The sequence below is a fragment of the Xyrauchen texanus genome, chromosome 6, assembly GCF_025860055.1.
Source record: "Xyrauchen texanus isolate HMW12.3.18 chromosome 6, RBS_HiC_50CHRs, whole genome shotgun sequence".
In the NCBI taxonomy this organism is placed as follows: Eukaryota; Metazoa; Chordata; class Actinopteri; order Cypriniformes; family Catostomidae; genus Xyrauchen; species Xyrauchen texanus.
The window spans coordinates 2,727,504-2,745,556 of NC_068281.1; the positions used below are offsets into that span (position 1 = coordinate 2,727,504).

At 41.2% G+C, this 18,053-nt stretch overlaps 1 protein-coding gene across 1 annotated transcript; it reads right to left on the reverse strand.

Moving 5' to 3' along the window:
* Positions 1-2,683: 2,683 nt before the first annotated feature.
* Positions 2,684-17,911, reverse strand: LOC127645807 (retinal homeobox protein Rx2-like). The gene is made up of 4 exons (XM_052129483.1): positions 17,591-17,911; positions 16,460-16,864; positions 7,969-8,201; positions 2,684-6,466 (listed from the first exon to the last, which is right to left on the reverse strand). The coding sequence occupies exons 2-4, from the start codon at positions 16,737-16,739 to the stop codon at positions 6,023-6,025; spliced, it is 957 nt and encodes a 318-aa protein (XP_051985443.1). The 5' UTR covers positions 16,740-16,864; positions 17,591-17,911; the 3' UTR covers positions 2,684-6,022.
* Positions 17,912-18,053: the final 142 nt, after the last annotated feature.

Genomic DNA, 18,053 nt, shown 5'->3' on the forward strand with positions numbered 1-18,053 from the left:
AAAACAAAACTAAGCTAAGCTAAACTACACTAAACTAAACTAAACTAAACTAAGCTAAACAAAACAAAACAAAGCTAAGCTAAACTACACTAAACTAAACAAAACAAATAAAACTAAACTGAACTAAGCTAAAAAAAATAAGCTAAGCTAAACTACACTACACAAAACAAAACTAAGGTAAGCTAAGCTAAGCTAAACTAAATTAAACTAAAATAGTTCAACTTTATGTTTGAAGAACCTTGAGTTACTAAAACATATTCAACTTTATTTGTTTTGAAACTAAACAAAACTTAAAACAATAACAAAAAAAATAAACTTTATACAGCATGTTTTGAAGAACACTTAGTTGCTACTAAACTAAACTTAACAAAACTAAACTAACATTTTCAAACGTATAGCTTTTGAAACTACATTAGTTAAACAAAGCTGAACTAAAACATTTCAACTATTTTCTTTGAAACAAACTAAAGCAAAATATTTTTAACTTGAGTTGCTAAACTAAATTAATCTGAAACATTTTCAACTTCAACCTAACTATCTTTTACCAAAGTAAAACATTTTCAACTTTATTTGCTTTGAAACTAACTAAACTGAAATAAATTAAACTAAGCTATGAAAAATTAACTAAGCCAAGCTAAGCTAAACTAAGCTAAGCTAAGCTAAGCTAAACTAAGCTAAGCTAAGCTAAGCTAAGCTAAGCTAAGCTAAGCTAAACTAAAATAAACTAAGCTAAGCTAAACTAAGATAAGCTTAACTAAGATAAACTAAGCTAAACTAAACTAAGCTAAACTAAATTAAGCTAAGCTAAACTAAACTAAAATAAGCTAAGCTAAACTAAGCTGAACTAAACTAAACTAAGCTAAGCTAAGCTAAACTATACTGAGCTAAAATAAACTAAGCTAAGCTAAACTAAGATAAATTAAGCTAAACTGAGTTCAGCTAAAATAAATTAAGCTAAGTTAAGCTGAATTAAACTAAGCTAAGCTAAACTAAACTAAGCTAAGCTAAACTAAGCTGAATTAAACTAAGCTAAATTAAATTAAGCCAAGCTAAGCTAAACTAAGCTAAGCTAAGCTAAACTAAACTAAGCTAAGCTAAATTAAACTAAACTAAATTAAAGTAATCTACGCTAAGCTAAGCAAAGCTAAGCTGAACTAAACTAAGCTAAGCTAAGCTAAGCTAAAGTAAATTAAACTAAACTAATCTAATATTTTCAAACGTATAACTTTTGAAACTACATTAGTTAATCAAAGCTGAACTAAAACATTTAAAATTTGATTTGAAGAACCTTGTTACAAAACTAAACTAAAACAGATTCAAATGTATTTGTTTTGAAACAGACTAAACTAACCTAAAACATTTTCATCTTTGTGTAGTGAAACATATAACTTTATTAGTTTTGAAACTAAACTAAAATAAACTAGTGTTTATATTTTGAAACAAACTAAACTAAGATAAACTAAACAAACTGATTTGTGTTGATTTTATCAACGTTATTTATAATCTTCTAAGTGCTATTTTCTTACTTTTTAATTAAATTGTTAACGATTAATTTATTTTCAGAATCGCGTTAATTATGATTAAATAGGCCTTATAGTAAAGGTGACTAAGGTTGTTAGATCATAATATTATATCAAATACCTCCTTTTGTGTTCCACAGAAGAGATAAAGTCATACAGGTTTGGAACAACATGAGAGTGGGTAAATTATGACAACATTTTCATTTTTGAGCAACCTACCAGTCGAACGTTTGGATTGAATGTGTCACTCAATTCACTCGATCTGCTTCTTCAAAGTTACTGACCCATTCTTGAATTAGAGGTTTCTGGATTTGAGGATTGTGTTTACACTGGCTGTGCATGCAAATGGATTACATGAAGCTGCTTGTTGCACGCTAACTACACGTGTGATTAGAAAATGATTTAATTCTAAATGGCTTCAGTGTTTCAAACTGTCACTTTGAATCAGTTTGTGATGTCACAAGCAAGAAGGCCATATGTTAATGTGTGTATTTGTGTCACTGAAGCATGGAAACCAGCAGCGTGACACAGGGCAATTAGGGCTGTTCTTAGGGTTACAAGATCTGCCCCCCCCCTCTCTGTGCCCTGTGGAGGGCTGATGGATGGGCACCTCATCTTCTTAACGGGCTGGCTTGGTGCTGTTAACCTGCGAGGGCATGCAAGGACAAGTCACTACACCCTCAACCCAGTCGGGGCCACTGAACACCCTCACTAATGAGGGGACGACCATAGAGAGCAACACTTTAAATGTGTAGTTAAATGAGCAGTTGTTACCTTAACAAGCTCTTTCTACCTCACTAGACCATTTTTAAATGTCCTAAATGTAGGCTTAATTGTGTATATATATACATAATATAATTAATGTATTATTTTATTATATTATTAATATTTATTTATATGCATTAATGTGGGGTTAAAATATGGTTAATATTTTCTTGTCAGGTTTTGTGAGAATCACCCAAGTGATACATTTTTTTTACCGTGCTTAAGTTAGTGCCCCCTTTGTCATTTAAAATATTTTTGACTCAAACTAAATTAATTAATTTCAGATTTTCTATTGTTTACATTTAGATCTTAATGTACTATTTCATTTCTCTAGAGCTCTTGACAGTTTCATAACTTCTTATGAATTATAAGTTGACCAGTTATTGTTATAGCTCGTCTTTATTCAAAACAAACAAACAAAAAAAACATTTATTTAAAAACACATGTCCATTCACGTCCAAATACCCCCCTCCAAAAAAACAAAAACAAATCAAAACACCAAATATATTGACAGTTTCTGTAATATGTGCATCATTTAGTGAAGACAATGACACTAGTGTGTACACACACACACATCTTTAAACACTATCTTTGGCTTCATCGTAGTTCACAGAAAATCCATAAACCTTTAATAAGATCTCTGTTTCATTAATAAAACCTGTCTTCAATACACAGCTAGTTAATTTTTTCAAACATAATGTTTTGATTTATTTAGTTGAAAAATGGTCAAGCCCTTGTTTTGTATCACTTACATCAAAATATACTAACTATGTTTTGCTCACATTGCATATAAACTCATTTGTCATATCATGATATGCATGTTTGATCTTTGCATAGACAAAAGATGTTGGGGTGACCTTTATGATTGTCTGTAAATGTTTTTTGACCCTGTTTGACTACTTAAAAGAAACAACATCATTTTGATTGTTAATAGCCTTAATACTTGATTCTCAAAGTCTTTTGATAGATTTACTGGAAAACATTTGCACATTTAAAATGACATGTTGCGGGTCTGGCACCTGGCTGGGACGCCCATGTGAATAAAAGGGTCAATCGATATTCTTTAACAATGACAATTTGTGACAGGGAGTCACCCATTCCGCGTCCGCGCGCACACACGCACACACGCACACACACACGCGCGCACACACACACACATACTACACACTGCACACGCACGCACGCATACACACTACACACACATACACGCGCGCACACACGCACGCACGCACACTACACACACACGCACACACACGCACGCACACTACACACGTACGCACACACACTACACACGCACGCACACACACTGCACACGCACGCACACACACTACACACGCACGCACACACACTGCACACGCACGCACACACACTACACACGCACGCACACACACTGCACACGCACACACACATACTACAGACTACACACACACGCACGTGCAAACACACACACGCACACACACACACACACGCACGCACGCACGCAAGCACACTACACACTACACACACACACACACAACTGCCATGACAGTGACACAATCTGCTTAAGAGTTTCTGATCTCCAAATAGGGTGAATTTTATGTGCTGACACAGTTGCAGCAGTTGATTTTGTTCGAAGCTTTATTGAGTTATGACTGCTCAAACAATATATAATATATGTTAATATACACTTTACTGCAAAAATATCGTTTTCTTAATCAGTACTTTTTCTGGTCCATTGGAAACATTGGAAAGTTGCATGAGATAAAAAAACTTAAAAGTTTATTATCGAGATGTTTTACTGGAAAATGGGACAAAAATACTAATTAAGAAAATTATTTTGTGTGTGTGTGTGTGTGTGTGTGTGTGTGTGTGTGTGTGTGTGCGTGTGTTCCGGTCTCATAAGTCGTAGCCTAATAATTAATATGAGATCGTACGAGTTGGCTCGTATAAAAGCATACGACTAACTCAAAAAAACATTTGAGCCTATTTTTAAGATTTATGCATTCGAGTTAAATTGAATTGCATCATCCGTAATTAAACGATTAAAACTTGAATAAATGTACGTTTTACCAATTCAACGAGTCATGCATTTAGGAGTGCATAGAGAAAAATAAACGAACCAGCAATGGACAATTTTATTAGGATTTAAAACTATAAACTTAAACATGATTTTAATATTGAACTAACTTTTGTGTACCACAGAAGAAAGAAAGCATTGAGTTTGAGAAGAGGAAGTGCATTACAGGTTATTGATATACATCAGTGTGGCAGGGCGGAGGGTGGGGCCGGTCGTGATCCTACACACCTGGTCCCGTATTAGGCTAATCAAGCCTCCCGAGAGGGATAGAGGCGGACTACAGAGGATCGTGCGGGAGAGAGAGATAGTTTATGGACACGTCCGTCATGTGTGTGTCTTCTGTTTTAGTTTATTATTAAACCATTAATTATGTTGAAAAGGGTTCTCGCCGCCTCCTTTCCATTGATCACTTTACACTGGTGCTGAAATCCGGGAAGGAGGAGGGATACGCCGTAGTAGAGTTCTCGCCACTACCGTCCACCCCAATGGAGCAGACGCGGCCATCTGCCGGGGGACGAGGAGCCCAGCCGCCTGGAAAAGGACGATGGCCGCCGACCGCGAGGGGAGAAGGAGCTCCTAACCGACCGCCTGGAACGATCAGGGCCGCTGCCAAGGGCGCAGGAGTCGCCTACCAGCTGCCGAAACACGGCGGGTTTGAGACCGCCGACCGCGAGCGGGGAGGGGCTCGCTGCCGACCTTTATCCCTCTCGGAGGCTTGATTAGCCTAATACGGGACCGGGTGTGTAGGCCCCGGCCCCGCCCTCCGCCCTGTCACAATCAGTTATGAACAAGTAACACATGTATTCACTGACGTTTCCTTTCTTAAATCAAAGTGTGGGACAACAGCAAAAACGTTGATGCCTGTGTTTTATCGATCTGAAACTCTATTTGTTGATTGGTTGGATTCTATGGGTATAAAAGTCAAGCTTTTTCTTACGAAATCTTTCAATTTCAACCTCTTGTACAATCCATTAAGAGACTTCTACCACTACCAACATGAGGTTGGTAGAACGTGATTTTAACCTCTAAACATGCATTAAATTAGCCAACGTGCTAAACTTGGTGTTGTGCCACCTTGGACAAATGATGAGGAGAGGAGCTTGGCACCAGCTGGCACGAAATACTAAGGAGCTCAACATCGGCGGGTAGCTTTCACGGAAACGATTCTAGACTCCCTGACCTGTCAGAGCTCTGTTGCCAGGACCATTATGAAGCGAATGTGCCAACCAGGTTTCCCCAACGGTGTAATGCCAGGCAAGGTTAAGAAGACTTCCCTGAAACATCTGAGGTCTTTAAAATCAAACAAAACAAACACAGTACAAAACTACATCAGATTATGCCACATAAAAACACCTTTCCACCTGCAGTCATTTACAGGCAGCTGGCGACGGGACGTTCGTGTTCTTTGTGTTGCTAGTTCCCATCCATGGCATTTGGGTGACCCCTAATACTTGTCTGAAATGATTCGGTTCTGATAAACATGTTCCTGTAGTGACATGTCCCAATGCCATGATTCTCAGGACATGCATGGACTGATATAGTGTAAACTTTAAAGGTACTGGAAGTGGATAGAGCATCTCGCCAAGTGAATAAATGTAAATAATCACTTTTAAGAATGCTTGTCGTCCTTCCATGTGTCTATGAGATCCCCAAAAAACTGTCAAGTTCTTAATTTTCCCCACTACATGGGTTGCCAGGTTTTGTCCATGGACTGGATGTGTTCCTTGGCCTTCATTCTCAACGCTGCAATGCTGGTGCTGCAGTCCACGTCGTCCAATGGGTACTTGTCGTTAAACATAGCAGAACACTGGTATGGAGGTGGTGGCATGGGTTGCATTCCCTGAACCATGCCCGGGGAGGAGTTCAGGAACCCGGGGTGACTCGGATAAGCGGGCTGGAGGCTTTGACCCGGTCCCATGTAGCCCGGAATGCTGTGCATGGCCGTGGCACTGGAGAGTGGAGACGACAACCAAGGGTCCAGTGGGAGGGAATTACTCATGGGTCCCATGTTTGAGGGCATGGGCGGTCGATTGAAGGACAGCATGGGCGAGTCGTGAAGCTTCATGGTGCTCGTGTCCATCTTCTCCTGTCGCCGCCACTTTGCACGTCGGTTCTGGAACCACACCTGTCCGATGGGATATGTTTCAAGAAGTGATTAACTCAACCTCATAACCTCATAACGCTCAAGATATGGGTGTTTCTTGAACTTAGGGCACTTTCATGTCCCAGCGGTCGATTTTTATCTTTACTGTTTTTTACTCCTGTTAATGTATTAAAATAATTATATTAATATATATATATTAATTATATATATATATATATATATATATATATATATATATATATATATATATATATATATATATATATTTGATTCAAATACCCTAAGGGTGTGTTCACACTTAGCAGGTTTTGTTCAAACTCTGGTACGGTTCGATTGATATATGAACGCAACATGGACCAAAGACGTCTAAACGGACCAAAAACAGGAAGTAATTTGCCTAATGCTGACGTCAAGCAAGCCTGGTCCGGACGGGATGGGAACTGCCCGTCAGCCGTCCTTGCAGAATATCTTCATTTGTGTGTACAACGGAGTAATTCCTGGCGCTGTTTTGACTCCTTTACACATTTTATTAACTCTTCGTTTGTTCTCAGCTGGTAAAAATACCACCATATATACATATATACATCCAACGAGCGCGTTTCGCCAGTATTGTTTTGGATGTTTGGTAAGCTCCGTCAAAAAATCTACGTCATAAAATCTGTCCAATCAGGTGACTGACACCTTTGGTTTTGTGTCGCTAGCTTCGCTGTTAAAAATGCCGTTGTGAACGCTAAACGAACCAAGACTAAATGTATCCTTTTCATTTTTGGTACGGACCAAGAGAACCGATCTACAAGTGTGAACACACCCTAAATGTGTATAAATTAAGTAAATTTGCTAAATTTTGATGTCGTCAAGTTGTTCTTGAATTACAGTAACTGACATCTTAAAGGAATATTCCGGGTTCAGGACAAGTTAAGCAAAAATCTGTGTTACAGTGAGTAAATGGAAGTCAATGGGGCCAATCTGTAAACATTAAAATACTCACTGTTTCAAAAGTATAACCACAAAACAATATAAGTGTTAACGTGGTTTTAGTGTGATGAAATCACTTACTAACCGCATCTGTGTAAAGTTATAGCCAATTTTACAACTTCGTTGCCATGGCAACACAATGCCGTAAACCCTAAAACCCTGAAATAAATTGTAAATATAACACTTTTTTGCCTTTAAACCTTCCAAAACATGTGCCCCATTCACTTCCATTGCAAGTGCCTCACTGTTACCTTGATTTTTGTTTTTAGAAAGGAGTCGAAATATTAATCTTGCCCCAAAATCCCTGAAATGCAGTAACAGATTGATCAGGACCATCAAATCCACAAATCCCTGAAAACGAGGCTTAATTTTAATTGCTTGTATTAAACACTGAATCAATACCCCCCTTGTTGTAACACCATCACCCTGTAATGCCCTATCAACCAAAGTCCATTACAAATGACCCCAATGTCAAGATTGTAATGAAATTCCATTACATTGATCGCCACAGCCATTAAGAGTCCCGGCCAGTGTCGCCAGAAGCTCACCTGAACTCGAACCTCTGGGAGATTGACTTTCATAGCCAGATCTTCTCGACTGTACACGTCCGGGTAGTGAGATTTCTCAAAAGCGCGTTCTAGCTCGTGTAACTGGTAGGTCGTGAAGGTGGTTCTGTTCCGTCTGTGTTTCTTCTTCGGTTGATCCTCGTCAGGGGGGTCCGGTGAACGGCTGTCGCTCTCCACAGCACTCTGCAGGTCTCCCAAATCTGCTTCACACTTATCTGTGGAGAAAAGACCAGTATCTACAGCAAAGGAACAGCCAGGATGAAGGGACAGCTCTTTAGCCTGTGCAAAAGTTGCCAGAATGTTGTTATGCAGTTGCTTAGGTGTGCTTTGTGGGTTTTAGCACATTGCTATGGGGTTGCTAGGGTGCTCTGGAAGGTTGCTAGGCGGTTGATTATTGGCCTAATTCAAAAGAGTCTAACCGCAAGTCTATATGACATTCTGGCCGCTAGATATGTCTCAGGTCAATATAAAATGAAGGGATTTTATCGACTGTTTTATCATACACCTGGAAAAATGAGTAATACCATGGTATTGTATGAATACCATGTTGATGACAGAACATAGTGCTAGCAACGCCAAGGTCTGGGGTTCAATTCCCTGGGCACAAAAAAATAAATGTAAGTGACATGCCTTACAAAAAAAAATCTAGATTTCTGGCAAACTAGCCACAAATTTGCCACTAATAATTTTCATATGCAAATGAGCTTGTGATTCCCTGGAAATGTTTGCCAGAAGTTTGCAGCTCTTCGTCGGTAGTGGTGAACCTGCAGCAAACCTTTGGCAACAATTTGTCGCAAGTTTCCCACTAAGCTCATTTGCATGTGAAAATGATCAGTGGCGAATTTGAGGCAAGTTTGCTACAAGCTACTTTACTAAAAGCTAACATCATTTTTTTGCCGGCCAAAGTACATTTCTTACATTTGAGGTTCACTGACTGTTTTTCCAAATGATTTAGAAAATGATTCAGTCTTTCCAATGCTGCATATGAGAGAGGACTGATTAGGATAAGCCGATTCACTAGAATGATCCAGAATGTTTAGCGCTTACCGATTCACTAGAATGATTCAGACTGTTTAGCTCTAACCGATTCACTAAAATGATTCAGACAGTTTAGCGCTAACCAATTCACTAGAATGATTCAGAATGTTTAGCGCTTACCGATTCACTAGAATGATTCAGACTGTTTAGCGCTAACCGATTCACTAGAATGATTCAGACTGTTTAGCGCTAACCGATTCACTAGAATGATTCAGAATGTTTAGCGCTTACCGATTCACTAGAATGATTCAGACTGTTTAACGCTAACCGATTCACTAGAATGATTCAGAATGTTTAGCGCTAACCGATTCACTAGAATGATTCAGACTGTTTAAGCTAACCGATTCACTAGAATGATTCAGACTGTTTAGCGCTAACCGATTCACTAGAATGATTCAGACTGTTTAGCGTAACCGATTCACTAGAATGATTCAGACTGTTTAGCTAACCGATTCACTAGAATGATTCAGAATGTTTAGCCTAACCGATTCACTAGAATGATTCAGACTGTTTAAGCTAACCGATTCACTAGAATGATTCAGACTGTTTAGCGCTAACCGATTCACTAGAATGATTCAGACTGTTTAGCGCTAACCGATTCACTAGAATGATTCAGAATGTTTAGCGCTAACCGATTCACTAGAATGATTCAGACTGTTTAGGCTAACCGATTCACTAGAATGATTCAGACTGTTTAGCTAACCGATTCACTAGAATGATTCAGACTGTTTAGCTAATCGATTCACTAGAATGATTCAGACTGTTTAGCCTAACCGATTCACTAGAATGATTCAGACTGTTTAGCGCTAACCGATTCACTAGAATGATTCAGACTGTTTAGCGCTAACCGATTCACTAGAATGATTCAGAATGTTTAGCGCTAACCGATTCACTAGAATGATTCAGACTGTTTAGCGCTAACCGATTCACTAGAATGATTCAGACTGTTTAGCGCTAACCGATTCACTAGAATGATTCAGACTGTTTAGCGCTAACCCGATTCACTAGAATGATTCAGAATGTTTAGCGCTAACCGATTCACTAGAATGATTCAGACTGTTTAGCGCTAACCGATTCACTAGAATGATTCAGACTGTTTAGCGCTAACCGATTCACTAGAATGATTCAGACTGTTTAGCGCTAACCGATTCACTAGAATGATTCAGAATGTTTAGCACTAACCGATTCACTAGAATGATTCAGACAGTTTAGCACTAACCGATTCACTAGAATGATTCAGACTGCTTAGCACTAACAAATTCACTAGAATGATTCAGACTGTTTAGCACTAACCGATTCACTAGAATGATTCAGAATGTTTAGCACTAACCGATTCACTAGAATGATTTAGAATGTTTAGCACTAACCGATTCACTAGAATGATTCAGACAGTTTAGCACTAACCGATTCACTAGAATGATTCAGACTGTTTAGCACTAACCGATTCACTAGAATGATTCTGACTTTCCAATACCTCAAATGAGAGAGAGGACGGTTTAGGACGAACCAATTCAATAAAGTGATTCAGGCAGTTTAGCACAAATTGATTCACTAAACTGTTTCAGACTTGATGGTTCAGGACGAACCGATTCATTGGAATGATTCAGACTTTCCAACACTGCATATGAAAGATAGGATTGTTTAGGATGAGCTGATTCACTAGAATGATTCAGACCATTTAGCATGAAACTTATTCTCTAAATTGATATGTACTTTCCAATCCTACATGAGAGAGAACTGATTTACTAAAATTATTTGGACCGTTTAGCACCAACCAATATCCTATATTGATCCGGACTTTCCAACACTGAATATGAGAGAAGGGGCGGTTTAGGACAAGCTGATTCACTAGAATGATTCAGACCGTTTAGGACAAACTGATTCACTAAAATGATTCAGACTTTCCGACACTGCATATGAGAGAGAGGACTGTTAGTTAGTTAGTCCCCAGCAGTGCAAATCATCATGGCATTGCTTTGGTAACATTCCCAAAATACTCTGGTAATAGTACTTATAGTCATGGTACTTAGGTATTTGCAATGTGGAGGTGGTGAATAATAAAAACAAAAGCCCTAAAAAATGCCCTAGTTTTGACATACTTCTGCTTTTACTAAAATGTCCTGTGGGTTTTTCCATTGTACATTGATAGCATCAGATGGTAATACAAACTTTTCAATTTCAGCATATCTTGAAAAAAAAGAGAAAAATTATGCAATTTCCATCACTTCTGTCACATTAAGTCCTCTCGGTAATCCCTTGGCAAGCACACAGATGTCACCGGATAAACCTGTAGACCTAATGTGGGCAAGACGGCTAATCCAAATGCTAAGAGGTTCACTCAATGCCACAGCATATTGACTGCGAGGAGCCAACCTACCAGACAACCGCAAAGCTTCGCATTTCCCAGAAAAAGCTAAGAGCAAAGCAAGCCACATGTTGAGGTGGCATCGATCCAAAATGAATCTAATTAAATAAGGCAGGATTAGAAACAGAACACTGGTTAACCTGTGGTAGTGTAACCTGGAGCAGGCCGAGCAGGATTCAAACCAGCATGAAAGGCGGACATGCTAACGAGGAGGCTCAAGGCTACAGCCTCTAGCGTCAGTCGCTAGTGCGCCTCTTGAGGCCAGGGGAGTGAGGTTTACACATACCGCACAGCTATCACCTACCAGCTGGCTCCCATTACACCCACCCCCCTAAACCTCAATCAATGGCACCACTGTAACTGGTCCTGTTCGACCCACTCTGAGCGGGATTTCAAACCGGCGTCCCAAGCATGGAAAGTGGGCATGCTAATGAGGAGGCTAAAGGCTACAGCCCCTAGGGTCAGTTTGTAGTGCGCTTCTTGAGGCCAGGGTAGTGAGGTTTACACAAACTGCACAGCACATACCAACTGGATACCATTACAGTAGCACAAGTGTTAAATGTATCTTGATTTATAGGACATACTGTAAACTACAAAAATAAGGCACAGTGATTTTGTTGTCTACATATATATATATAAGGGGCGCTTACATGTTCACGTCTTTTTAACGATGTCGCTTCGTAAGTGTTCCTCATGCAAGAGACACTTCCTTCCGTTAGATCACCATTCATTGTCTGGGCCGCACCCACGTAGAGGAAGCTCACATGGAGACAGACTGTCCTCACTGTGAGGGCTTGAATCTCAAGTTGCTTCGCTCGCGAATGGGCCTCGTTCTGAGGGATGATTCAGCCTCCCACCTGCCTCTTCTGTGACTCCTGAGGAAGTCGCTGCCCCCTCCCCCAGCGAGGGCGAGGAGTGTGCACACGCCTCTGACAAAGAGATTTTCAAGGGCGGTTTAAGAGCTTGGTCACGAGTGGACCGGAAAAATCTCACCTTGATGAGTGGTTCCTGTAGTCCGGATGTCGTCAAGAGACCTGGTTCTGCAGATCTCCCCCATTCTTCCCGGAGGATCATAATGAACTGACAAAAACCTGGCTTGCACCCTACTCTCCTCACTAAAGTGGACCACAGGGAAGACAAAGGTTATGCCCAACTACCCCCTGTGGAAGAGGCAGTAGCAGCACATCTCTGCCCAACTAATAGCATGCCTCACTCACACTTCTAAGCCATGTTGACTAATGTCCGCATTGGCTGGAAAAATATACTTAGCAGCTGGCCAAGCTCGTTTAATACTCCATGCAATGGCGGTGGTCCAAGTCTTCAAAGCTAAGCTCCTCAAGCAAATGGACGAGTAATGCTACAATCCAGAGATGTTCAAAAATCTCCTCACCGCTACAGACTTAGCGCTGCAGGCCACTAAATTCACTGCACAGGCCATTGGCAAATAAGTGGGCAACCTGGTAGTACTGTATCTGGTTGACCCTCATAGAACTGCACAACACAGAAAAAGCCACCATCTTTTATGCTCTGGTGTCTCCATCTCTGTCATCATCTCTGTGGATGGGTTTGCTGAGCGCTATGTCATGGCTCAGCAACACTCGCAGGCTATGAGACATTTTTTGCCAAAACAGAGCAGTGTTTCATCCCAACCAGCTCACTTCAGCTCTGTCTCAGGCCAGCGCCCAGCTAAAACCCCACTCCTGCGGTCTCAGTACCACCAAAAGTCGCCAGCATTAAAGCCACGCAAGCTGTGGCCTAAACTAAGGCAGCACTGCAGCATGATTTCCACGCAGATGGGAACTTCGAGAGAACGCATCTCTCGAGCGAGCGCATTCAGGTCATTCTCCAATGTCTGTATCAGTTCAAACTGTGGAGAACATTTCCACTGAAGCTGTTTCAAAAAGCTTTGGGGCTTATGGCGGCGGCATCCGCCATCATAACATTAGGTCTTTTACACATGAGACCTCTTAAGTACTGGCTTAAGCACCTTGTGTCACGGCATGCCTGGCACTAAGGACGCATGTGCATCACTATATCTCACCGCCATCTAGCTACTTTCTACCAGCAAAGTGTCATGATGCGGCAGGTATTCAGGCAGAAAGTGGTGACCACAGATGCTTCTAACGGAGGTTGGGGTGCATTTAGCGATGGACTCCCAGCCTTCAACACCTGGACAGGTGCGAGGAGGGCATGATACATCATCCACCTGGAGCTGTCAGCGGACCTGTCCTTGCCCTGCTATCTGAAATAGCGAATTATCGTGTTCTGATTTGCTCGGACAACATGACAGTTGTACATAAACCGCCAAGGCAGAACTCCTTTCCTGCCAATGATGAAACTGAGACGTCGCCTCTTCCTATGTAGAGCGCGACATCTCCTATCTCTGCGGGCGACATGCAAATACTCATTTCTTCTGCTGTGTCTCCTTCACTTTGTAATATATGCAAAGTCCGAGTGGATAAAGAAACTATTCTATTGGTTGTTCAGAAGTGGCCCAATCAGTCCTGGGACCCAGAAATGATAGAGATTCTGGACAGCCCTCCATGGCAAATACCACTGAGGAGGGATCTCCTCTCTCAAGCGCAAGGCAAATCTGGCATCCTCAGCCCAAGCTGTGGAACCTGCATGTGTGGCCCCTGAACGGAGTACGCTAAATGTGCCAGAACTTTACAGGCTAGAGCACCATCTACGAGATGCCTTTAAACACTGAAATGGAATGTGTTCACTAATTGGTGCTTTCACATGGCAAAGACCCAGTGAACTGATCCATACCTGAATTTCTTACATTTCTTCAAGAGCAATTGGATGCAGGAATCACTCTGTTAATGCTCAAAGTTCATGTAGCGACTAACTCTGCATATCACGACCTGAAGCCGGCACCTCTATAGGCATATATCGATATATTATCATAAAGTTCCTTAGGGGAATGAGGCAGCTTAATCCCACTCTCCCGACTACAGTCCCAACTTGGGACCTAACTTTGGTCCTTAATGCGTTCGCGGGGCCCCCTTCGAAACTCTGGACTCTCTGAATTGTGTGTGCTTTCTCTTAAGACCGCATTTCTGCTGGCTCTGGCCTCAGTAAAATAGGACGGTGATTTGCAAGCACTGTCAGTTGACAATTCATGTCTGGAGTTTGATCCATGTCTTTCAAAAGCTACCATCAAATCCAGAAAAGGCTAAGTGCCTAAGGTTTTATTCATGCCTTTCAGAGCTCAGGTGGTTCATCTTCAAGCCTTTTTCCCTCCATTTAATTTGGATGAAGAACAGTCCTTTCATTTGCTATGCATGTTCAGACTGGCCGACCAGCTCTTTGTGTGCTCTGGAGGATGCACGTAAGGAATGTCCATCTCCAAGCAAAGACTTTCTCACTGGATCATTGATGCAATCGCCCTGGCTTATGAGTCGCAGTGTTCTAATTGCCCAATTGGTGTTAAGCACACTCAACTAGAGGCATGACCTCTTCATTGGCATGGACGAACAGTATGTCCTTACAAGACATATGTTTGGCAGCAGCTTGTTCTTCTCAGAACACTTTTGCAAGGTTTTACATCCTAGACAAAACATCTCTCTATGTGCAAGTCCTCTCTGTCTAGAACGCTTCCTATTTCGTTGGCCAAACGTAAACTTGTGCCCCTTTTTAAGTATGGCATCCCTTGTCATTTTACATTCAGACCATTGTATTTTCCATAAAGTCACAAGCACTTTCATTTTAAATAAAACTTCTTTCCAGACTGGGTTTGTGAAGGGGTTCATACTATATTACTATAGTTTATTTATATATCCATTCAAATTGCTCCCCTCCTGGCTCACCATGTCCCGAAGACTGCGGCGCCATATTCTTTCGAGTTTTATGCCTCGGTATCCCTCTCTGGGAGGGTTATGTTGTGTAGTGCTGCGTAATGGGACTCAGTTTCCCATATGCGTAAACATGACACAATGTTGAGTGAACTGAAACATAAGGGAACGTATCGGTTATGTATGTAACCTCAGTTCCCTGAGATGAAGGGAACGAGATATTGTATAAGCTGGCTGCACTACAGACTCTAGGTGCGAGCGATGCGCTCTTTGTTCCTTAGTCAGAAAATTTGGAGGAATTGTGCTTGCGTGCCTGCTTACAGTGTATACTGGACAGCTTCACGCCTAAAAGGGTGGGGTTTAAACACCATAGCCAATCTTAGAATTGGTGTTATTGTAGAAGGGTTTCAACTAGGTTGTCGGAAAAGGAATTTCCCATATGCCTCAGCTTGGCGCAATGTCTCTTTCCATTTATCTCAGGGAAATGGATGTGGAGCGTAGTTCTAGCGGGAAGACCAGTAGGTGTACATCATCACATCATTAGCTGGGTAACTCCTAGCCAATCGCATGTAAGCCAATGCTTTATAAGTCCGCTCACAATCTATCACATTGCTGTTTCGGTGTGCTAACACTGCAACCTCCACCTCCCCACCACCACCAGTTGAGCCCTGTCCCGCAGGGGGGTAGGTTCCTCGCCCCTGCCTCCTATCTCCGGCAGGACATGACGGTTCCGGGTACAAATCCCTCGGACTGCCGAACGGGGCCTATGCCAAAGAGAGAGACATCACCTCCCGTTTTACATCTATCAAATAAATGGCATCTCAAACTTCACTCAAGCCTGTGTGTCTTCCCGATAGAACTGAGGTTACATGTGTAACAGAGATGTTTGGTGGACCATGTTAATAGTAAACTCCACCTGTGGTTACTCTGCTAGGACACCTGTGTGAACTTAAGGGAAACTGACTTCATACTTACGCAAAAATTCACCAAGACACCAGTTCATTAAATGTCACTGAGCAAAAATGGCTCTTTATGTTTCCAAACCCAATCATATACTAATATATATATATATATATATATATATAATATATATATATATATATTGCGGGACTGTTTCACTACATGGACACAAAGACTACATTCTATGGACTCGTGTTTCAAACTTCGAGTTTTAATTTGAATCATCTCGGACAACCATATTTGTCCTCGACCCATGTACCATTTTCATTAAATGTCCCTCGGTAGACTGAACACAGGAAGTAGACATTCTCACCATGATAGGTTGATGGCTGTGAGTTGTCAGGCAGACTTTGCAGGTGACTGTAGGGGTCAGAAGTCACCTGTTTGTCCTGTTCCCCCAGGTCGTGTCGGTCCACTTTGTGCCCAACCGCATTGAGAAGAGGGTCCTGGTCTTTGCTGAATCCCAGAATAACATCGATGCTGTGGACGCGGCCGCCCATGCCCGAGGCGCCACCTTTCCCCAGGTCATGGTAGGTGTCCGTTGACAGGCAGCCGTCATCCACCATATTCATTGTGTCCGGTGACAAATACATCCAATCTGCTCTGTCAGCAAGCCTCCTTGGGAAAACAGCCCTCAGTTTTTTTTCCAAAAGAGGAACAGGTTCCAAAAAGCTGCTTAAGAGTCCGTCACGATGTGAAGATTTCTTTCGTCAAAGGCCTGTTGAAGAAGAGCCGGATTAAAATGATATCAAAGATGTGTAAAACTCTTGCTTCTTTATATTGTAATTAAAGAGGCCTGTAGTCTGAGCTGTAAACCTACAGATCACAAATGAGATCTCGTGAATGTCTCAATTGTTTCTCCTAGACAGCAATGGGATTTTAGGGAGATGTCTGTAACACAATATATATATCTACCCTATAGTAAACATAAGATAAAGTTTATCTGTGATAAAGATTAATGCTGTTCAGCTTAGTCAAGTAATGTACCCCGTAAACTTCACAATAAAACTAGTTTTCTCCACATTGGGCCAAAAAAGATGTTGCCAGCACATTGCATTTGTCAAATTAAACTTATTCTGACAACTCTGACCCTTTGTGGTTTCCATGCTTCATCAATTTCACTGAAAGATAACTAGGACACTGACGCTTTAGTCTCAAAGCAATGAATGAAACTGAACTCTGCACACATGGAAAATGACAAAGACGCATTGTGCATGGCAACATATGTCCATTTATATGCTTAGAATAGTTTCATCCCCATTCGTCAATCTATATACAGTATAACAAGTTGTCTAACATTATATGTTATGTACCATTTTAGAAATATATGTTTTTTTTATATATACAAATACAAAGTATGGCCTGAGTTCTAATGATCATCCATATTCAAACTGAATAGATTATTGACGTAGGCTCAAAAATAGAAAATATAAACGTTACGCACCTTTTGTTTCTACTTCTTGAGTCATCAGAATCGCACAGGCTGGTCTTCGCCTCCAAACATCCCAGTAAATGACTGACCACAACTTTGTACCTACAGTGCACCTTGCTTAGGTGTTGCCTACTATAAAATGAGCATTAATGACTATTAAGTCCCCAAAGTGAGCAAAAGTTCTGTGGCACTCAGTGATATCCCATTCCGGCATCAAATGGATGTCTTGAACTTTCGGACGAAGCCATAAAAACTGGCCTGACGCACAGAGAGTGGTGCTAGCAGGAAAAGACTTAAGAGGTTTAATAATTGGAATCCTTCCCCTTTAAGGATGATTGGCAGTTGTTCTCTGCTGGGGTAATTGCACTAAACGCTGGCCATGGTTTGGCCACAGAGGGAGGCCTGCGCTAATGAAGCTCCGACGGAATGTCCTTTCAACAATCTTTTGTCTAAATGATAATGGCGACCCACTGAA

Excerpts from the sequence above, each read along its gene's own strand:
- LOC127645807 (XM_052129483.1), bottom strand. The coding sequence starts at position 16,739 with ATGTATTTGTCACCGGACACAATGAATATGGTGGATGACGGCTGCCTG. Across the intron at positions 8,202-16,459 it reads ACAGCCATCAACCTATCATG|ATAAGTGTGAAGCAGATTTG; the intron begins GTGAGAATGTCT and ends TTTTCTCCACAG. Across the intron at positions 6,467-7,968 it reads TCCCAGAGGTTCGAGTTCAG|GTGTGGTTCCAGAACCGACG; the intron begins GTGAGCTTCTGG and ends CCCATCGGACAG.